This window comes from Dichomitus squalens (assembly GCF_000275845.1).
Source record: "Dichomitus squalens LYAD-421 SS1 unplaced genomic scaffold DICSQscaffold_29, whole genome shotgun sequence".
NCBI classification, from domain to species: Eukaryota; Fungi; Basidiomycota; class Agaricomycetes; order Polyporales; family Polyporaceae; genus Dichomitus; species Dichomitus squalens.
The window spans coordinates 172,577-194,770 of NW_006766911.1; the positions used below are offsets into that span (position 1 = coordinate 172,577).

Sequence of the window (22,194 nt, forward strand, 5' to 3'; positions counted from 1 at the left end):
AACCTCCGATTTTTCGTTTCCGCTTGGAGCTCCGAACGTCTGGTCACGAGACTACGGTCGACGGTGAACAGGTTAGAGATGTATCAGCTCCGTTTCGTCGGAGATTCAATAAATCACATTCCGATTCGATTAAACACAGAGGCTAAGTGCTGGAAAAGTCTCCGATCAAACTTTCTGCTGTTCTCGGGTTCGCTAGAGAGCAGCGTACCGTGCCAGCACTCTCCATGTTCCCCACTCTCCGTCGCCTTTACGCGACTATCCCTGAGGCAGCGGCTGCTGCGCGTACGGCCTCTACGCCGCGGGCAGTTCGTCTACGTCGTGCGAAAAAGGGACTCGACGCATCACTTCTCCAATCCGACGCGACTCCCGAAGGACTCACTCCCTCCGAATTTGCACGGTATCAGCGGGCTCTTGCCAAGGGCGAGCTCCTCAAAAACGATGGGACGAACTTGACGGAAGAGGAGTGGTTGGCACGACTGGATACGAAGCGGAGCAGGATTCGCGGTGTGCGAGAAGTGGTGAAGGGCGGACAGGCAATGTCAGAGGTAGTTGGCCAAAAGGTTTTTCTCCCGAACATCATCTTCAAGATGGTCCGCAACCACACTCCTGCCGGACAGCCCTACAATCCGTACGAGGCCACCTTCCGTGTTCCCCAGTCTGTGACCAAAACCGACATCCGATCCTATCTGCTTGCCGTCTACGGCGTGAAGACCACCTATATCCGTACCGATAATTACCAGTCTCCGCTTCGCAAGCGGTTTGGCAGGCCAGTGGAGACCATTGCTGATCGGACATACAAGCGCGCTGTGGTCGGTCTCGTCGATCCGTTCTACTACCCCCTCGCGGAGGAAGACATGTCTGCGCAGGAGCGCGCGGACAGGCGAAAGTGGATGCAGGAGAGGCTTTTGGTCGGCAAGCGGGAGGAGGATATGCAGTCATACTTCTTGCGCCATACTCGCTCTTCGGATGGGAAGGGATGGAAGTGGCGTACGGGTATCACGGCCTCGAGAGGGAACATCTTGCGCCTCATCGCTGAGCGTCGCGCAGAGCGGGAGCGGGCTATCGTGGACGTCAAGGCTCGTATCCAAGAGGATCGGCAGAAGGACGTTGCGGAGGCCGCATAGAGTTTTGTACCGGTGCGTATCGCTACATCTCTGTCGAATCATAAATCGCTGACCTTGGGTCCTGCAGTACATTACATTTTCCGCTATCAGTCATAATGTGTTGTGCTCAACTTCCGCATAACGCTGCTTTGTTTCCCCACGTCACATGTCGTCATCGTGATGCTGTCTCAACACCAAGTCGACCTAGTACGACAAGGTCAATCGGTGGCCATAGCACACTGGCTGAAAGGCGCTGGCGGCAGCTCGAGACTAGGCGTCCTTTCGAACTCTGGTATCTCCGCAGCAGGCGGAGTGCTTGCTAGCGAGGTCTAGCGGCGTTTCATGATATCATTCATGTACGTCCTTGAAGCATTGCTTACAGTGTCGCGTCAACAACCCCGAGTAGGTCTGATCTTCGCCAAACTTGACGCAGCCTGTGATGGACGCCTTTATTTGTATCTCTATTCTTCGCATCCTCACCAGTGCCGACTTACATGTCCCGGTCCCGTTGCTTCTTCGAAATGTGTCTTACGGCATAGGAGCTCAGGGTCTGTATGCTGTTTGCATGGCTTGTAGTGCTTCTACACGCGTGTCATGCGCATTCGGGACCTCGGCTTCCGGCGCTGTTTCTCCCCCTTTGTGTTCATGTGCACCTCAATGGGCGTTGCTCCTCTGCCGGCGAAGTTATATCAAGAGGTTCCTGCAGACAATGACGCACAAGATACGCTCAACCCACATCCGATCTAGGGCTGGCGGTGTACGTCGCTTCCTTGACAAGAGACTCATGAAGCGCAGCACGGCCCGTGTTTGGTGAGTTAGCCGACATGTTGTTCATACCGAGATTTCATACCGATCGTTCCGCCTTCTTTTAGTCTGCGTATCCAGCCTGCGCCAACTTAGATTAGTCTCGCACACGCCATTATTGGCCTAGTGTTGTGGACGGATCCATGGAAGAAGCTTGTTCCATTAAACCGCGTTAGTTCATGGTTCTTGTCGAGCCGGTTGCAACATGTTGTGACAGATACGAAGCGTGGCTATCGTGTGTGCCAAGAACTACCAGGCGTCCGATGTCATTGGCGCTTAGGATCTGCATTCCCTGCTACGCGGCCCTAGGCGATGCGTCGTCGTCGTCACATTCGCCAAGCTAGTTGGATCCTGCGACAATTAGACGGAGTATGAGGCATGATGTGCAGAGTTGCTCCTGGAGCGCATTGCAAGCTGGCTTTGCATAACACGAGTTCGGACCACACGCAGATCGAACCGATGCGCAATGTGTCAGATAAGTCTGCTTCGTGGGCGACCAAAGTTGCTAGTCACAATGAAAGGTACCAGTCATGCAAGGGAACCTAGGGAGAGTTGTTTCGGGATACCGGATACGGTTGCGATACCCGGCATTGATACTAGAAACCAGACTTAGGTGAGGACGAGAAGCTCGGGCCGCGGCAGTCCTCCCGTAGTAGATCCGACATTCAACTCCTGTGTGCGTAAAGCAGCGCAAGATCGTCGAAATTCGATCATCGACGCCTTTCGCTTGCCTGTCGCAGTAATCACTGCATACGCTAGTGCCACGAACTGGCCGTGCATGGGTACAGGCGATGCTTGGATCGCGAGACGCAAGCCAGGCATCCAGCACGCCCGAGCTTTGTTTGTGGTGTCAATGAAGCTCTTCTCAAGTCATGAAGGCAATCGAGACCTCTTCCCACCCATGCTGAAACAGTAACTAATAGTGCTACACGCTCGATCACCGTAAACTTCACCCTGTCTTTCTGCACTGTGGACTGTCGTAGGAATGACTATCCACTTACCTCGCGATTGTGAGTTGTACCATCATGCGCCGAGATCAAACGAGTCAACGCTTCACCAGCAACAGGCTATACCGAGCTCCGGAGAACACTCAAAAGCCTCGTGGCTGATAAACGGCTTGGTGGAAGGAACAATCGATGATCACACCGACGCGGGCCGGTGATACAATGGCCTGCGCAACTATGCGGCCATCCAATGACAAGCGTACTTAGTGGTTGCTCACATGTGCGGTCAGGAGGGATTATTCTCGGATGGATGTGTTACATTATGAGTGCAAATCATCATGAGGTGTCCATTGTCCAAAGCGTGATCAGGCATCATCAGATGCTAGACGGATTCGTTCCGTTCATATTGCCCAGGAAGCCTCCCCAGTCATCCCAGCTGCGCAAACGAAGCGAAGAGTTCTGTCAGTATACCGTCGAAGGACAATCAAATATATGGGCAGTTGAGTACAGCTGACTCACCCGTAGAATGTTGGCGCATTTTCCCAGACTGTCAAAGAATCATCTGCAAACGCATACTCCGGAGTCCCTTCCGAATCGCTTCCCTGCGACCCCACAACTCCGGAACCCGCTCCAACAGGCGCGATTTGGGGACGGTAGCCCGTTGTAGCGGATGAGGCGGAAAAGGGTTGCAGCGTGGTGGACTGGTGGTACCCCATAGGCTCAAGGCCAAACATATTTCTGCTGCTCGTCGTGTCGAACTGACTGCGTGCCATGCCTTGCACAAGTTGGCCACTCTGAGTGCGATCGTTTCCATGCTGAACCGCGCCGAACTGCTGGGCAGACTCCTGCCGGTAAAGGTGAGACAGGGTCTGATGAGGGGGCTGCTGCCAGACGGGGTGAATCGACGCCGGAGCATATTCATGCGCAAGTTCTTCCGTACGAAGAGGGAGCGAAAACAATGGACTCATGTCATCGTCACTGCTCAGTCCTAGCACAGAAGTACCAAACATAGCGGCAGTCCCCTGGGATTGAAAAGCACAAGCTAAGCTGGAGGAGGAAGGAAGACCAACTGGCCCGTCTCTTGCTCGCGAGTCATCGACGTTTGGATCTTGCCCCGGCCGGAAGCGAACCTGTGAAGAGTCATCGGGAGCCGGAATCGATGATGGGGGGAAAGACTGAAGGGAGAATGGTCGAATATAATCAGAACCAGGGACTCCGTCGACATTGGGTGGTATTGCGTTAGATTCTGCGCCAGATTCGAGAGGCGTCCCCGACGTGACAAGTTCATGCAAAATGTCGCTGTATGAGCAAATCAATTGCGATTAGCTGGCTCCTATGATCGATTCGTGAAATGATCAGGCACCCCAATCTATCGGCCGTCGCCATCCTGAACGATTGGGGCATTAAAAATCAAACGTGAAGGGAAGCTAGCAGCTGTCACGCACTTTCTATGACAAGCCCTTATCATCTCCAAGCACTTCTTGACATATGCAACGTCCTGGGCGGCATTGACCGTACGGCCAGACTTCTTTTCGCCCCAAACGCTCAGCAACAATACCACTGCGTACATAAACAAAGAAGACTGTTGAGCAATATCAGTTGAGGGTTGGCTTGCTGATGGTCCGCAGCGACAGCGCACGTACCAGATTCTTGTATGACGGATCCCCCGTACGTTGATAGAGATGGCTCACTACGCGAACCCCTGACCTTGCGGCGTTCGTGCAGATAATGAGTGACGGGAACGATAAGGGTGATCCCCTACGCGTGGAAATGAATGGTCTATGCACGGCGATCTGGAATTGGTAATAATGCGAGAGGAGAACGGCAGACTGTTTCAGGAACAAAGTGTCCTCCCGGTCTGGATCCCATCGCACTGAGGGAACGCAGTCGTCAGTTGTCATATGGCTTTGGTTGGCAGAATGACCCACGATGACCGGGCACTGTGTCCACCCATCTGTTCAATGCAGAGTCGAGGTCGGCCACTATACGTTGCTCCCATTGTTGGTCTCCATGACCCAATGCTGATTTAGACTTGTTGATTGAGTACTACGGGAATGTTAGTATGTCATGATGCCGATCGTGCAAATAGATATGGGCCACATACTACTGTGCGCACCGCGAACGCCAAGATCTGACACAGCCTTATGTAGCTCGTAAAGAAGCAATTCTTCGATGGCCTCCCGTGCGGTTGCTGAAAGGCTCTTTCTCCGCCGGAAGAGATCCAATATTCGTCATCGCACTCAAGAGGTAACCCAAGGTCCATGCTATGAAAGTGTCAAGAAATAACGAAAGTCTGACAGCCACAACACTAACTCTTCGTCATGGATAGATGCTGGGCGACCCATACTGTAGGCGGAGCCCCAGTCTAGGACGGCCAAAATCCTGCACCAGATGAAGCGGGTTCAACATACAGGAAATCGAGGACTACAAGTAGAAATTCGCACCAGAAAGCGCGTCTGATCATTTCTTCCTCGATTGTAGGGATCGCCCCGTACATCTTCTTCCTATGTGCGCCAATATCGACGCCCATACGCACGCCAATGCCAATGTGTGTCCAGGAAGTGTGCGGCACTGTGGTCCCTTGCAGGTACAGGACTAGCAACTGCCCAAAAGCACTATTAGCAGACTCCGGGAGTGGAATCCTCGAAGAACATACCACGCGGACCTGAAGGTCATATACGGTAGCAGGCGCCATGTATGACTTGTATACCCGTTCGACCGTCTCGAACCACTTCCACCCAGCTGATTCCGTATTATGAGTCCCTTCGAGAAGGACTCGTGAATCGTCACTAAAGCGAGCGCCACAGGCACAAACAAGAAGCAAGGTTCCCCCGAAAGCCCCGTGGTGGTGTTGGAGTCCGTTCTTGATGCATTGCTTGAACGTAGGCTCGTGGAGAAGAGGCATATAATCATTCATCTCTCGGAAGTAGAGATTCATAAGGTCTCCCAGGAGGTCTTCTGGCGGAAATTCAGTGAATGGAGGTGGAGCATCCTCTAGAATGCTTCGCAACCACTGTGACCTTGCTCAGTACTGTCTGACGATAGCCTGACAGAGAGCACTGACCGGAATAGGAGCATATTGCTTGTTGACGGATCGAGGTGGCTCTTCAGTGGACTGCGCTTTCGTCGTCGTAGTCATGTCCGCTTCGATCTGATCCTTTAGGTGCTTTGCAGCACGGACGAAGACCAACCCACTCGACTTCCCGTGGTATCGATAGGTGACTGGGTCAATCGATAGCCTATTGAAACCGTCAACGATATTCTTCTGCAGCTCGCTCTCGTCATCGCTGGGGTCGAGATCATCAGAGACAGCGGGGATACTTGGGCTTGCAGCTATGGGCGGGCTGAGCGTAGTCGATGTCGACGGCTTTCCTGTGCGTAGAGTGCTGGTATCTGACCGTGTTGAAGCGCCAACAGATGCGGAAGAGCCACCTTCGTTGTCGGAAAGTGTGCTATCGAGCTCTTTTGTTATGTCGATGCCTGGACTGAGCTGAAACGAGAACACCTGCGGTCATTACTGTCATTTGCTATTCGTTATATCTCGAATTCACCTTTTTTAGCAACTGTTCCAGTCGTTGCATACGGCCTTCGACCTTGTCAACATAGCTGCATAATGACGTGTTAGTTGGATGAATGAGAGCGAGCATGATGGGATGTAAAGAGAAAATTTGCCAAGCGGACACGCAACCAGAAGTCGAAAGGAGGTGAAGTCCCCAGAGCACGCGGTCTCCCACACGTGTCCATCGTCCAAATCGCATTGGCGCACCGCTTCGGAACCGTCGCCCTACTATACTGATGACTGCGAAGACACTAACCTCACAGGATAGAAGTTTTTCTACAACAATATGAGAAATATGTCAAATTCGGGAGCTGAACGACGCACGTATAGAGGCTCCACATAAGTACAGTCGGTGCGTCGAGAGGTACATTTGGAACAACGATTGTCAGCTCGTTGATAGCCATCGCCTGCGATGCTCAAGTGGATTAGTGCCGTCTCTTAATGACCCCAAGAGGAGAGCCTACACTTGACTGCAATCATGTATTAGACAAGGATGAGACGACGACAAAGGGCGCTGACGTACTCTTCTTACGCCTGCAGTAATCGCAAGCGCGTTGGACCTTGCGCTTCTTGGCAGAGGGCCCCGTGTCGTCTTCGCGGTCTGGGGAGGACATGTTCGAGGGAGAGTAGTGTGAATATCTAACGGCATGATGAATCAAAGGTTCAGCCTCGGTTTTGAACATCCGGACATCCAGTAGCTGCACAGCTCGGAAGCCTACCTTATGGCAGTGCTGGTTCACCAAGAGTCTGGCCGATTTAGAGGTGGCGCTGTCAAGCACTGCTGTGTCAGTGTCAGTACCAGTGCCACGTGGTCAAACGTACCTATACGCGCTGCCCGTCGAACAATTAGTCTAGACTGGGGCAAAACGCAAAGTCAAGACGGCGAAAGGCAACTTGGAAGCAGAGGCTCCTCCGGCTAGAGATGGCTCCAAGCTACCGACAACGGCCATCGGCTCGCCCATTAGTGCTCGTACAGCCACCCTTGTCCCTATCTGCGCTGTCTCAAGGTCCCTATCATTTGAATATACCTATTTCGCATGTTTTGACCGGTTTCGAAGTCTCGTGCTCCACGCTTATCGCGGCGTCTGCTGCGCCGCCGATTCGCTGCGAAAGGCCTTTGAACACTGGTCGCCGAATTGACGCCTTGTGAATAATGACACCAAGCATGACCATCATCATTGTGACCCAGCGCTCAGCTTGAAGATCAAACTGATTCATACACACATCACAACCGCTATCCAGGAGTGGAGCTTGGCTGTACAGTACGACAGGAGTGCGCCCACGGTGCAAAACTAAGCCGTACCTTCCGGTCTTACCTTTGTGCATGGGAATCAGGCGAGGTTAAATAAAAACCCTCCGTTGATTACGCACCCGTTCATCGCAGGAATCGTCGCGAGACGCGCAGTCAGGCGTGCCGACATAGACGGGGAACGAAAAACCGCCGCTTAAGGGCTAGCTGAGCGCCCTCGAGGAGGTCTCCACGGGTGTGAACACGCACCAATAGTGCTGTAGGACGGCTGTGTGCGATTCAGGAGCTTCACGAAATCCCGATCGACAATTCTATTCAACGCATGTCAAACTACAGCCATTTCAGTACCAATGCTTTACGGACTTTTACGGGCATACCTCTACAGAGCGACCGGGGACTAAAGCCGTATGCATAAGGTTGCATTACGCGGCTTGAAAGACAAGCGGCTAAGGACCAGGAAAGACCCTTGATACTATAGCACGCCAGGATGATCTTGTCACAGGCGGCTGCTTCTGTTGTCGACGCATCAGTCGACTTCGCTGACGACGAAGAGACGTCCAAATGCACGGTCTTACTGCCAGCTGTCCGGAAAATCTTCGCCGCGATGGTCTGCAATCGCAGCATCCAGGGTCCACGGCATCCTTCGCAGCAGTAAACGCTCTGATTACATGAACGGCCGATGCCCTGATGCAATTTAGTCGCTTGTCCTCACTACCTCATGCAACCGATGACATACTGAAACGCAATTCCTGTAGCCACAAGGGTGGATGATTGTATAGGGTGTGCGTTGGAGTTCAGTAGGTGAAGCCGGAATATTGTTGCTGCGCTTCCGAGAATTTCGGAGTCCGTGACCTTCCGAGCGTCTTTCTCTCGGTCCGAGGGCGTCAGCGCTTCCGGCAGAAAGTTGAGCCCGTACTCACTTCGGTGACTTCACCCATGGCAATGTCCCCCGAGTCTCGTCCTCACGAAACCCTGTCGTAAACAGCAGTGTAACGTCGCTAGGTCCTTTCAAGCGTGTTTGACTCCATAGCGGCCAGCACTTGCCACCGACGAGGATCCTGATCGTGCGCTTACACGTCCATCCTCCCAAAGGCAATAGAGGTGGTACGGGTACTTGCTTCGTTGACGTCCAAACGAACGACAAGGCTGTTGACCTATCATTAGTACGGATGGTTCCTGGTGCAATGCTAGCTCAGCCGTCTGAAATGCTGAGACGAAGGGTGAATTCATGTACTCAATTTCCAATGATAACAGTTCGCGTCCACATGATGTCCGACCATGGGGTTCTATTTCGTTCTGAACCACCGCCAGTAACGTAATAGAGTCCGTTGAATTGGCGCGTTTCAACAGACAGTGGAAAAATCTTATTCGCCGCGCAGTCCTACTGCCTGTGCACGGTTTCGAAAGATCTCTATGCTTTCGGGCGTCGCTCCCGGGGCCTTGCTCAGACAACGAATGTTACAGTACTGTGTGGGTACGGACTGCGAACGTCACGGAGGGTGTCATCTCGCTGCAGCTTTCGCGTTTCGTTGCCGTTGAGCGGCCTTCATCTGGAAAGCATGGGAGATCTGATCAACACGGCAGGTATCCTTCGAGAGGCACGTACGCTGACCTTGAAACGGCCCCCGACTTGCAGGAGATCCCTTAGATAGTCCGGCGAAACGTACAGACGGTAACCGACTCTACAGCTATGCTCTAGATTGGTGACAAGAGCGAGAAGATCTGAGTACGTGACGTACTCACGAGAACCCCGTTGGTGCCGAAAATTGCGAGGTCCACTTCTAAGTTTCAATGAACTTGGCGTCGTTGAAGGTTGGAGCTTGAGGATGGCGACTGATGGCGAGATGAGAAGTGCGAAAATGTGCATTCAAGTGCCCGTGGAGGACAATGCAAGGACTTCGTGAAGTCGGCAGAGGGGTGTCCGTAGGCTCGCCGTCGGAAGCCCCAGTAGGCTTGTTGCCGGAGACCGCGTAGAACCGGGGGCTACAGCAAGATGCCAGTACAGCCAACGTGAGCTGGTTGAGAAATGCACGTGTGCACCTACGGGATCGGCATGACAGCGGAACCTGCCTTATTCTCGTGTTGTCATCTAAACAGGTAACTCACGCACGTATTCCACATTCGACAGGCCTTTATGATAGGCCCTGTCTCGTAAACAGTTTTCCAAGCGTCGCGGGTGGTGACAGGGCCGAAGACAGGCATGCGTCCATCTACATTGCTTCGATGTCGCGTCGTACGTACGTTGGCAGAGGTCAACAGGAGGCCTGCGCTTGAATGAACGTAGAGGTGAATTGTCAAGAACGCCGTGAAGTCAAACGAAAAACAACCTTCATGAAAGTGTCCATTTCTTGCTATGCTATGGAACACCCGAAATTTCGCTTGGCTGGGGTGGTCGATGTGCTGCTTAGTGTTGTTTGCTGTCCGACTGTCTCAGCTGCATACTCCCGAATTGTCAGCACTATACAGCAAAGTATCTGTCATCGCGGAGCAGGCTCAGGACATACCATCTTGTCGTGGGTGCGTGATGCGGAGTGCACTTGTTCCAGCGAACTGTTGACGTCACAACCGAGGCACGGAGCCGACCCTCCAGGATCCTGCGTCGGGCGACGGAACCTATACAGAGGGGAGGACCGGGATAGTGAGTTGTTCAACGGATTGTCCCGCCTGGGGTTGCGAATAGGTAGTAGCGGAAGCCCACATGATGAGTGCACGAGTGATACCTCCTTTCCAAACACGAGTAGGATGAACTCCAATAGAGATGACCCCAGCTATACACCTGAACGAGATAGAGGGCGAGCATACCGGGAAACGATAGCTCGATCTATACTTCGCTTCAACTACAGCTTGATGGACACACACCGACAAGAAAGAGCTCGCGACAGATCCATCGAGTCCAGACGAACACTACAGATCCCTGTAGGACTTCGCCCTACGCCGTAGGTGGCGGAGTGACCACCACGAATTGCGCCTCTCCACCCACACCCGTCTCCTCCAAGGTCTTCTCCATCCGCTGTCCAAGTTCATCGAGCAGCTGCTTCAGCTTCTGCGCCTCCTGCGTGAGGACATGCACACTAGACTCGCCGCCAGAGGGTGCGTGGGACTCAGCGGGCTGCTGCTCGCGCAGGCTGTGCTCAGCGACGGCCTCGCGCACGACCTCGCGCCACGTCTTGCCCTCCTTGCGAAGGAGCTCAGTCAGCTCGTCTTTGATTTGTCTAGCCGTCCCAGGGCCTTGGTAACCGAACGCGGTGTAGAGCTGAACGGCGGCAGCACCCGCTCGCGCGAACTCGAGCGCGTCCACGCCTGAGGAGATTCCGCCGCAACCGATGAGAGGAACTGAGGCAGGGAGGAGGCCGCGCAGAGTGCGGAGGGTTGTGAGGGAGAGTGGTTTGAGCGGGGGGCCTGAAAGGCCGCCGACCTCCACTTTGTTCGCTAATGGAAGCAATGTGTGAGAGCGGCGTGAGGGTGAACTCCCAGAGAGGCGGAAATCAGGCGAGAATGACGCACGATCTGATAGAGACGGAGGGCGTTGGATCGTAGTGTTGCTTACTATCACACCGTCGATACCGCCGGTAGCGAGCACAGCAGCCGCTACGTCCGTAATCTCGGGCTCGGTCAGGTCGGGAGCGATCTTGACGAGGAGCCTTGGTCGATGTGAGTGAGAGGACGTGGCAGTGACTTCGTCTCTGGTCGCGACCACGCCGGACAGCAGCTCCTGCAGCAAGGCCCGACTCTGCATCCCTCTGAACGGATGACACATGAGGAGCGGGCAGAAACCTTCCAATCTAACGAAACATACCTTAGACCAGGGGTGTTAGGACTGGAAACGTTCACCACTAGTGCGTCCGCGTATGGACCAAACGTACGGACGCCGGCGACGAAGTCAGCGATGGAGTCTGGTGGTGAGGATTTGTTCTTGCCCAGATTCACCGCGAGGAGAGCGTTTGACCGCAGTGACGCGTGTTCCTGCCCATGTAATGGAGACTCATTGGCGGGGTCGGACGCGTAAGAGAAAAGAGCAGGAAGACGAGAGCGGAGACGGGCAAGGACAGCAGCATGTCCTTCCGAAGGGAACCCGTAGCGGTTGATGAGGGCAGAGTCGTCCGGCAGGTGGAAGATACGGGGTTTGGGATTCCCGGGCTGTAGTTTATAGGGCTCGGATGTTTGTAGTATTCCTCCACAGGAAGACCACGCACCTGCGGTTTTGGAGTAACGCTGCCAATCTCGACCCAGCCGAATCCAAGGTCAAAAAGTCCTAGGGTTCGTCAGTATGCTGAGGAGCGAAGCAAACTGTTGACTAGTCACCGTCTATGGCTTCCCCATGCTTGTCAAACCCAGCTGCCAGTCCGACAGGGTTCGCCAGCTCCTCATCCCACAACTGCAGCACGCATAAGGTCCGACAGATCAACCTAGAAGTGAAAGTACACGTACATACCTCCACTTTCAGAACTTCATCGTCTGGCACCATGTCACGGGGTGCAAATCCGGAACTCAAGACACGAACAGCGAGCTTGTGACCCGCTTCTGGGTCGAGCGTATAGCGTATGACAGGGGTCACCACATACTTGTGGACAGCGGCTCGGCAATCGAAATAATAAGCAGCGAAGACACCCGTTGAAACGATGAATAGGGAAGCGTATGCCGCAGTCCGACCGAACGACCGTGCAGGCTGTTGGGATGACGTCGAGGCCGCGCGCCGCGAGACGACTACGCTGGGAGGGTGCGATGTGCGAGCGATAGCTCGAGTCGATGCGAGACCGAGCCTGGCAGTCATGAAGGTTCTGTCCACGCTGTCCACGACAGCGACGTCTCTCTAGTCCATACCGCCCGCCGCCCGCGGTGTTGCCCAGACCCAAGGCAAAAGTAACTCTCTGTCGGGGAGTCGAACCCCGCTTTCGCGCGGCCACCTCAATGACAGGCGCGTGTACTAACCGATATACTAACAGAGACGTTCCGCTCTCGGTCAAACGGGCGTCGATATTATCTACTAAAGCCTCATGCTTCATTATAAAGTAACTTACATCGATTTGCTGAGCTCGAGCCATTGCTCCGTGATCGCGGCAACGTAGCACGACAGTGGCGACACCAAGACGTTCGGCTGATATCCATTTGAACCAAACGTCCGGAGTATACGTCAAAGCAACAGCTCGGTGGTCGTGCTCGGCGGTGCGTGTGATCTACTCTGACTAGGAATCGTGGATTCGCAGCGAGTCACTGGCATCTTTAGATGCACAGACACCTTCAATCTCCAGAACAGGTCAATTTTTCGCACATACTGTCTCATTGGTGACTTCATGAGATTTGGCCTGCGCTGACATTGTTGTTGTCTCTACAGTGGAACGTGTTCGCAGTGCTCAGTGGTCGCCTCAATTAGCACCTACTCGTGATGATGCACATTGGCGTCCACTGGCGATGCGAATCACCTTCGGTATCCTCTCTTGATGCTACCCGACGGTCTCAATAAAGCGATACAAGTCATCCGTCCCGGCTGTAGTTGAAGGTTCCTCCGCACATTGAAGCTTCCCCGATCCATGCGGCGGTACTGAGCATTGAAGACTCGCAGTGCTATATCACTGAACAATGGTCCCTATCAAGGCAGACTGAACAGTCGCTCGTCAGGATGCGCTTTCTAGCGCACGTTTTCGCGGATTCCTCGCTTGGACGGTCTCCGATCTATGTTGAGCCAGTGCAATGTGCTATTGACCTCGCAGCTGACACGACGGGCAAAGAGCTATGGCTCAAGCAGGGAAATCTACCCAGAATCGTTAAGCTAAGTAACATGTCCATGGCAACTCCCATTGGTCTTTATACATTTCTTTGTTTTCCTGTCATCGTTATTGACGCGTTGCGCAGCGCAGAAGTTCCCGCTCCTGGACCTTCGCGCCTTGCCCCGTGTGGGGTTTGCGGTCAGTCATTGCCGTCACCAGTCACCATATGTTACTTGAAAAAAATTTGACATTTTAGTTGCGGACCAAGATTCCAGATGATGTTGCTCGTATGGGAATCCGAGTGCAGCAGTGCGTGAGTCCGCCTTCCGCCGTTGCGAAGGCCTGGCCACAACCACGGCTGGGCTGTTCCATAGCTCACGTCCATCTCTGTGCTGTACAGTGAAGTGATAAAGACGCTGAAGCGTGCAACTCTACACTAGGCCAAACTTCATATTTTGACCACTTTGGATAGTCGGTGATACGGTACTGTCCATCAAACCACACTTGATGCCTCTCCACCCTACGTTCATTGCCATGCACGCAGGACCGTCCACATGGGTCCCCTCAGGGCCCTGGCTTCTGTCCGACCGGACGCAACGAAGACTAAGTTGCAACGGCTGACTCAGCGTTTAGACGCTACTCATGCTGCCGAGTGTCACCCCTCCCGGTAACCCAGCATTCATCCCCTCACGTTTGACGGCATGCGTGGCACCAAGTGTTTCTGAACACAGTAAGCGGTGCAACTTCTCCTTCGAGTTCCAGTACAAACGGTTCCGTAGAAATATCTTACGTGACGCGAACCGTAGCTTCCTGTTCTGCTCTTGATGGGTAATCAGCTTGAAGACGGAACGGAGGAAGTAGTTGAAGACACCGATCAAGGCTGCAGTACCATACAATCCAGCTTCTTCTTTTGCCGAAAGACGATCGGAACCATCGAGAAGCGACGTCTAAACTAGTCTAGTACAGACGCCCGATGACAGAGAGCAACACAGTAATGATGTAGGCTGAAGGAGTCGTCATTGTGCTGACGTATATTCATGTACATTTCCAGCGTTCACGTGATCTCTTGCGGCTTCATGACCTAAAGAAGACTGTCTGACGCATCGGCTTGAGGATGTGGTGGTCTTGTGCGGTTGACTTTTGGTAAATGGTTCGATGTTGACGGTAGCACTGGCAGCGGGTCAAACATGGAGCGGGCAGGTAGTGGGACTATTCGGGTTGTCTTGGAAAGAAACTTGCTGACTGCTTATCCCACGACACTAACAGATAAACATGCTTCGGTGATGTGTTGGGGTCTGAGAAGAGGCGGATAAGCATCGTAAGCCCTGTGGGCTAATGGGCAGAAATAGGGCCTCCTGCTCCGAGCAGATAGGATCCCGGACGAAGGGTGGTAGAAATTGGATTTGCCACAGGTATCAATACGGCGGACTACACGAGACGAGGGAGGAGACTTCGGAAAAATCAGGACCTCAAACACCAATATCGGCCCGCAGAATGGTTTGCTATACACCCAAGTCCGTGAAGCTATAGGTGACGAAGGGCATACATATGTGCACCGTGTAGCGGAAGAGAATGATCGTCACAGTTTCTCAGGACCAACCTGCGGATGGATCACGGGGATGAGATGACGACCACGGCAGATGAACGCGCCACATACCTTGCGGCTGGCTCTCCTAGAAGACTTTGCCTGATGATCCAATAGCTCCCATCATGACCTCAGCACTTCCGATGAACGGCGACCGTCTTTGTCTCGTCGTCTTTAGAAGTTTGAGAGGGCCAAGGGTGATGCGGTACCTGAGTCCTTCTGGCGGAGGGAGTTTCGGCCAAGCTCTTGAATCTGCAACGCTTCTTGATGGACCAACCGGGTTCATCTTGAACTCCACGACGGCTTTCGGGATGTTCTTCTCCCAGCCCTCGTGTATGAATCCTTCAAGTTGCCACCTACATGCGTCGGCTGAAAACCAGGTGTGTAACTGGCCGGTTGCACACAGAAAATGGTGCTCAATTTCCGAGTCGAGATACAAACCGCGGATGCAAACTTACGTTATGAAGAACTTCAAGAAGCTCCTGCTCCGGAGGTATAAATAACGACAAGCTGAGCACGTGGGGGAGCAAAATCAAAATGGCAACCAACACCGGCGATGTGGTACTGCTTCCACCAATCGGGAGGGGGTGCATATGAGGCCATATTGTTAATGGTCTGCATTAGGTAACTCGTAAGATAAAGTCAGCCGGACAATGTGGGAGAGCACAGGTCCGTTCACATGGGTCTTGATGTGTATGAGGCGCTTGGATATGATCGCGTTCAGAGACTAAGGGTAAGGAGAGGCAGTTGTCCCAAGAACAAGTACTTTGCGCTCTGCATTACAGTTTGATCGACCGGGGAGCAGAGGCGACACAGTCGTGAATGGTAGAAGGAGTGGGCGGCTTCGCTGGGCACAGGCAGAGGGGTTCGCGTGGCTGACACTAATTAGGGTATAGACAATGGCAAGCGCTTACAAGCGCTACTGCGGGAAGATGCTTGCCGGCCCCTCGGGGCAATGCCATCCACCGTTCGGACCATCAATTCTTTACTCTCTAACATCCCCTTGGCTGCGTCGGCAATCCTCGCTGTCGCTGAAGATGCTGACTATGAACCTGGCATCCGGCAATTCTCTGTTGCGAAGTTGCCAGTAGCAAGTGATGACGACGATCACCCCCTTGGACTCCGGCATCGATTTCCCCTGACATCGCAAATCCGGCTGTTCCTTTAGAGTCCAGTCAGTTATGGACACTCACTCTTTCCCTTAGCAACTGACCCTGTCGACTTACTTCTCAGGTGGACCGCAATGTCAAGTACAAGGAACTGGATAGGAGACCCTTAGATACCGCCCTAGTCGCACGAGGCATCAGCTTCGTCCATATCCAACTTCCACGGTAAGCACTTGTCTGCGAATTCGGCATCTCAGGCTAGCAGATGCACGTTGCCGATGCCCTCACATGCCTCGTAACTACCTCAACGAACGACACTCGGACAAGCGTTCCGGGCCAGCACCACTGGTTTACACATACAGATTTTCATCGGTCGGTCCCGAGGCGTGGCTTGTACACATACCATCATCTGCTGAATGACACCCCGCACTCGAGGACCTATCTGGCCGCATCCAATTCTACTGAACGATGACGTGATTCCCAAATGCCGAATTCTCGGGGCATATAGCTATCCATTTTCCGCACTTCGAGGCCAATCAGGCATCAGAGAGAAGGGAGACAAATGACTTCCTGGTTTCGGATGCAACCGAGAGCTGCGATCGGCTGACCGTGGACTTACAGGGCTCCCAGGATTCCGCACACAGCCTCAAATTTGCGTTTCGCCTAACATCAACAGGGTCTTCATTACAAGGTCTTGTATGTTCCTGGCGTGCAGACCATGTATTTCTTTCTAGTCGTAGGAGGTTTTGCTAGCTCCAGCACGTCGGAAGGAAGGAACCGCAGTGGGAGGAAGCCAGATAAAGGCTTTGCCTGAGGAGCTGCATCTTCTCACAGTCCCCATTGAATTGACGTTCCATCATTGAAAAGGGGTCCTGGACTTCACAGCCGTCAAAGTTCTTGTTGTTCGCAGGATCTCATTCGCAGCATACGGTCCAGAGGACATTCCGGAGCTCGAGACATCGCATTAGGCTCTGATCTCGGCATTGATCTTCTCCACTGAGTTCACGAGATGATGACACTGCTTCAGATCCTGAGAAGCTGTTGTGCTGGGTCCTAGGAAGATACATAACTAGCCGGACATCGTCCCGCTTGCTGTATCACCGACCACTACTCCGTTTTTCGACCCGTCGCCCCCGACCTCCTTGTTACCCTATACTCGAGGCTCTGATACACCATCGTCTAACATGCAGCATCAGCATCATCAACATCCATACGGGTGCTGCCCAAATGGCGAGCCTCATGCAGAGTCTGGGGATTATCTCGTTTCTTGGCTCGATGCACTTTCCGCTCAGGGGACCGCCTGGTATCCTGCGCTCTACCCAGACCACCCTCGATCCTCCCAGCACTGGTTCGACGCGCGCACGATCGTCACCTCTCCTGTGGCCGGCTTCTCTTCCAATTTCCACCAGGGCTCATCCGACTCGTATCATTATCGCAATCATCCCGGCACGGACGGCGCGCATTCAAATTCGCATACATTGCCATTGTGTCATCATAACACTTATCCCCCCGTTATCCCTCAGCACAATCCCCTTCCCACATTCTACGAAGGGCAATCACCGGAGCTCCCCATATATCAGGCGTTCCCATCCTTCGACTTCGTGGATGCAGACTCGATGCCGTCCATGTCCTCGTCACCGGCTGCAACAGACACGGATAGTGTCTCCACCAGCACGAGCGGTCGTCAGAAGACTAAGATAGAGCTGGCGCCTGATCAGCCCTTGACCGTCGACGGAAATCCCCGCAAACGTGTCTTCGTGGCATGCGATCGCTGGTGAGATCTCCATCTGTCTGTTTTGTTCTCGATGTTCGGGAGTTCTCATTGTCCATTGTATGGCGTCTACAGTCGATTGCGAAAGCTCCGCTGTGACGGCGCCCACCCCAATTGCTGCAATTGTCAGCGGGTCGCGGATCAAGGGGTGTTCTGCTCCTATGAGTCTGCACCCCGGCGACGAGGACAAGACAAGGCGCCCCGCATACGCTCGCCTGTGGGACAGAGGAAGCCGAGGCGGCCTGCGGTACGCAAGGAGCGCAGTGGTCATGTTCCATGATGAGCAGCTTAGCCAAGGTTTATGGCTTCGGTAAATGCACTCGGTGTGAACATGGTTTGTGTCGTAATGAATTACCACTGCATTATGACGCTGCTAGCTCTTATTCTCGACCAGCTTCTCCCATGCTCAGATGTTATGATCAATTGTATGCATCGAATAGATGTTCTTAGTCCAGCGGCCGAACATCGCGTCTTCGTTTCTGCGGCTCCTGACGGAGTATCCGTGCTTATCTGTTACGGTAATTTGTAATAGTAGTAAGCTTGAACAACCGAAGCTCGAATGTACAAGGATTATCTGCGTAGTCTGAGGGTAGAGAATAACACAGCCTGGCAAAATACTGGTCTACGCACAGCCGCAGCCTAGTTAAGGGTGCTCTGCGACGTAGACCCTCCCTTGGGCGTGAATAAGATGGGGTGTCAAAAACTCTGAAGTAACATCCCACGTGAGTGGTGAATCGAACCATAGCAAATCCTTGTGCCAGCAGCGTGCAAGCCTGAGGTGCTTGACGATTTGCGACCGCTCAGGTTTACGGGCGTCTATGGGTGCAATACCGGATGCGGAACGCCCGAACGTGTCATCTCGTGATTTTAGGTTCCAACCACCACCGATGCGCTCTCCGAATGCCCTCATGCCTTTGGCCTCAGTCTACCACACAGTAGCTTTCTCGGCGATTGTCCTCTTACACTGCTGAGACAACGTCTGTGGTTCCCAAGATGATATCCGCTACTTACGACTGCCGTTGGTGTCTCCCAGTAGGCGTGGCAACGCGTCCGAGCATAGCTAGCTCAACTCCAGCTGCGGTTGTTGTCTCGCAATGTGAAGAGTCAAGGAAATAGAGTAAGTTGTATCAGTAAGTAGGTGTAACCCTTCACCCAGACCTTCCGACTGATGTCGTTGTGCCGGCCTGGCGGATATCGCCTTTGGGACTTAGCATTGTGTATCAAGGAGTGAGGCGTCTTTTCATTCGTGAATACAGTCCGCGTGAATTCAAGAGCTAGTCAAACCGGGACGCCAACGAACATCACCAGCTGGACGAGATTAAGAGAATGCTATGAGAAATATGGGTTCAAGGTGAGTGAAACATGGCGGACATCGGATTGAGCAAACGTCCGTTCCCTAGGACGAAATGCAGATGGCTGCATGGACCTCATGCGATTGTGTGTGTCCTGAGATGAGACCTTATCTTTCGGAAATCTGACGCTCTAATTAGGTGATTTGTCTATGTATTCTCGGCCCCACAGCCAAAACTTTCCCGTGTACGACGGCCCGGACTTGGGGCCGTGGTAGACGTCTGACATCGAGATGCGACGTCCTCGAAGGTGATTACTCACCACGTACTCTTCAGCATTGACGGCCGTCATCTACCTTGTTTCAGCATGCGAGGCGACTGCGATCCGAGGGCTGAGGTCACACAGCAGCGCAGCTACAAGTTGTGCACAGCTTCTCCCGCCTTCATAGGCGTTGATCCGGTTGACTCCCATACAGGTACGCATAGGTTTAATAAATAGCTACGATGACATTTACCTGGCGGCAAGACAGTATGCAGAGCCAAGGAATTTGTCTTCGCACCCATGGCGAGTGTGCAGCACGATCACGGCTCTCCAGCCTTAGCGATGGAACGTCTATGATCAGTACACCAACCGCGTGTTTTCAGGACTGTGCACGACGGGATTCATATTAATTCCACGGCTTTGGAACTGAACATATACGTCGCAACAATGCAAGTTGAATGTGACATCCGTGCAATACCGTCCGAGATATCCGCAAACTGCGCCCTTGTAGGCCTTTTGCGTGTGCTCTGTATTGACTCAAACCGCGGCAAACTGGCTTTGAGTCAAGACCGCAGTGTTGTTGAGGACAATACTGTGTCCAGCCACGAGCGTAGGTACATAAGCTTTGCCCGTTTCAGTGAAGAACGCCATTCTTCAAGTTCACTATACCGTTACCCATCGAAGGCTCCACTACTTGTCGCTCACCCCGCTCCTCTTGTCATGGCTGGCAATTTACCATATAGCAACTCGTCTGATCAACCTCAACGGACCTCCGCTAGTGGGGACACTTCTTGGCGGGACACCGTGGAAAATGCCACCAGAGCATTGGACCCTGACGTGTACTCCGACCGGAACACGTATGCTCGGTATCCTCCTCATCCTCTCACTGTCTCCAGTCAAAGCTTAACTGCTCCGGGGTCTTTGGGATCACAACAAGGGTTGTCACCGGCATATCATCCGGGCAGCCAGCTAGGATCTCCAGCAAGTCATGCCGCGGCGTACCCTCCTGGATCTATACCTGTCTATCCGCAGAACGTCGGCCTCGCCCAGATGGACCCCTATGGCCTTCCAAGTAGTTACTCAAGGTCAGGGAGGGGCACGCCCGTCCCCGGAGGAAGCTCGACCACGTCCCATCCGCAATATCCTCCTCATTCTTCCAACTATCTTCCACAGAGCTATTCTGCCCTACGAGGAGTATATGCGCCATTCCCACCTCCGGGACCCGCCGCCGAAGGCGGCAGCTCCGGACGGCTTTCGTCCACCCCCTTTGACCACAGTACCCAAGCCCTCACCGTTGACGGTAAGCCACGCGAGCGAGTATTTATTGCATGCGGCTATTGGTATGTATCAACACATATGCTCATCTTTCTGTCTCGGGAAGCTCATTTGTTCCACAGTCGTCGCCGCAAGTTCAAATGTGACGGTGCTCGTCCTTGCACAACCTGCCAGCGCCACGGAGAGGAATGCGTATACGATTCATTGCCGACGCGACGGGGACCGGACAAAGAGCCACGCATCCGCTCTCCTGCTGGTGTGCAGAGGCCTCGTCGGACCGGGTCTCGCAAGGATGGGCGCGATGATCCCGACTACGAGCACGATGGCACAGGTGCTCGGCCTTCGGGACAAACCTGATAGGTGCTTTCATTTGCAGCATTGGTTAGACATTGTATTTTCGAGATCTTTGTGATGTTACGCTGAACACCGTGTTTCAGGATCGACATCCGGACTGTCCAATGGCGGTAAAGCCTCAGTTGGTCGCATCTTGAAGGTTGTTGTTTCTGTTGTTACTGTTCTCTTGGCGATGTGATCTTGGATTGGTTGTGATAGGGCGGTGTCTTGACGTTCTTGGACGTAGCTGTTTTCTTGATTTCTTGCGCTTGAATATAGTGGCTGTATAATTTACTCCGCTGCCCTAGTGTATCCTACAAAGTAGTATCCTTTTCTTGCACACTTGCATTGATCAATTTCCACAGGGTTTCAGGTCAGAGTGAACATGTTGTGCAGATCTACCATGAGTCAATCCGAAGCATCACGTAGGCCTCGGTAACAGTCAGTCTTTCACAAGTTGTGGCGGTGTATTGCATCCGTAAGCTTTGTGGCGTCTGACTAACCTAGCATGAGTTCGTGCAGCTAGCATAGAGACTTTGGATTCGTCAACTGGCGTACCTTTGGCTGTTTGGTTGTTTGGAGGCAAAAGATGCAGGGTGGTTGGGCTCTCTGTACCGCCCGGACGGAGATCATTCACTTCGAGTGTGAAACTACTACTAGCCGCCTCTATAGTATAGAGCAACTCTAGGGAAGCAATGCATTCATGGTGTTCTCGTCTGAGTTATCTGTGTACTGATAGGCGCATACTGGATGTCTACCAAAGATTCGCAGTCAGTGGTATAACATAGCTCTCATTTATTCGTAGCAAGTGACTCAGTCTAGAAGCTCGGGTTGGCTGTAACGAAGCGGTGTTCAGCGAGAAGCCGCAGCCTATGGTAAGACTCGGCTGTGACCGCCACCCATAACTGCAGAATTGGAGTGTCTGGAGCATTGTACTTTCTTGATGCTTGTGCCCTGAATATGACCACCTGATTAGTGTGAGCGTCGAGGGCGGACGGACACGTGAACGTGCAAAGGCTCTGGCCCGGGAACACCGGAGGTTCGTCTATCGGGCGAGCTGCGCATGCACACGTCATCAAATTCGACATAATGCCACAATTTCATTTTGATGCAGCCAAACTGCGCAGACTGGGAAGCATCGCCGCGGAGTTGGTCTGTATGGATCCCGGGTGGTTGGGGGTGTTTCGCACAGGCCACGTAAATTGCAGT

At 53.2% G+C, this 22,194-nt stretch overlaps 5 protein-coding genes and 1 non-coding gene across 6 annotated transcripts; 3 read left to right on the forward strand and 3 right to left on the reverse strand.

Annotated features, from left to right (window-relative positions):
- Positions 1-224: 224 nt before the first annotated feature.
- DICSQDRAFT_89415 (uncharacterized protein) lies at positions 225-1,461 on the forward strand (the record flags this gene model as incomplete). Its single annotated transcript, XM_007367856.1, has 2 exons — positions 225-1,136; positions 1,192-1,461. The coding sequence occupies one exon, from the start codon at positions 225-227 to the stop codon at positions 1,122-1,124; it is 900 nt and encodes a 299-aa protein (XP_007367918.1). The 3' UTR covers positions 1,125-1,136; positions 1,192-1,461.
- A 2,759-nt stretch (positions 1,462-4,220) lies between these two features.
- DICSQDRAFT_65175 (uncharacterized protein) lies at positions 4,221-7,024 on the reverse strand (the record flags this gene model as incomplete). The annotated part of the gene is made up of 11 exons (XM_007367857.1): positions 4,221-4,433; positions 4,495-4,724; positions 4,780-4,897; positions 4,956-5,115; positions 5,165-5,233; positions 5,296-5,453; positions 5,508-5,845; positions 5,912-6,341; positions 6,403-6,457; positions 6,691-6,817; positions 6,934-7,024. The coding sequence occupies 11 exons, from the start codon at positions 7,022-7,024 to the stop codon at positions 4,221-4,223; spliced, it is 1,989 nt and encodes a 662-aa protein (XP_007367919.1).
- A 3,304-nt stretch (positions 7,025-10,328) lies between these two features.
- On the reverse strand, positions 10,329-12,451 carry DICSQDRAFT_89420 (uncharacterized protein). The gene is made up of 6 exons (XM_007367858.1): positions 12,092-12,451; positions 11,962-12,034; positions 11,853-11,911; positions 11,456-11,796; positions 11,164-11,399; positions 10,329-11,088 (listed from the first exon to the last, which is right to left on the reverse strand). The coding sequence occupies exons 1-6, from the start codon at positions 12,428-12,430 to the stop codon at positions 10,589-10,591; spliced, it is 1,548 nt and encodes a 515-aa protein (XP_007367920.1). The 5' UTR covers positions 12,431-12,451; the 3' UTR covers positions 10,329-10,588.
- Positions 12,452-12,523: 72 nt separating this feature from the next.
- DICSQDRAFT_t134 lies at positions 12,524-12,605 on the reverse strand. The gene has a single exon. It is a non-coding gene; the product is annotated as a tRNA-Asp (tRNA).
- Positions 12,606-17,239: 4,634 nt separating this feature from the next.
- DICSQDRAFT_128354 (uncharacterized protein) lies at positions 17,240-18,140 on the forward strand (the record flags this gene model as incomplete). Its single annotated transcript, XM_007367859.1, has 2 exons — positions 17,240-17,829; positions 17,915-18,140. 2 exons carry the CDS (start codon positions 17,240-17,242, stop codon positions 18,138-18,140), a joined length of 816 nt encoding a protein of 271 aa, XP_007367921.1.
- Positions 18,141-20,437: 2,297 nt separating this feature from the next.
- Positions 20,438-21,120, forward strand: DICSQDRAFT_172131 (uncharacterized protein; the record flags this gene model as incomplete). The annotated part of the gene is made up of 3 exons (XM_007367860.1): positions 20,438-20,717; positions 20,775-21,012; positions 21,090-21,120. 3 exons carry the CDS (start codon positions 20,438-20,440, stop codon positions 21,118-21,120), a joined length of 549 nt encoding a protein of 182 aa, XP_007367922.1.
- Positions 21,121-22,194: the final 1,074 nt, after the last annotated feature.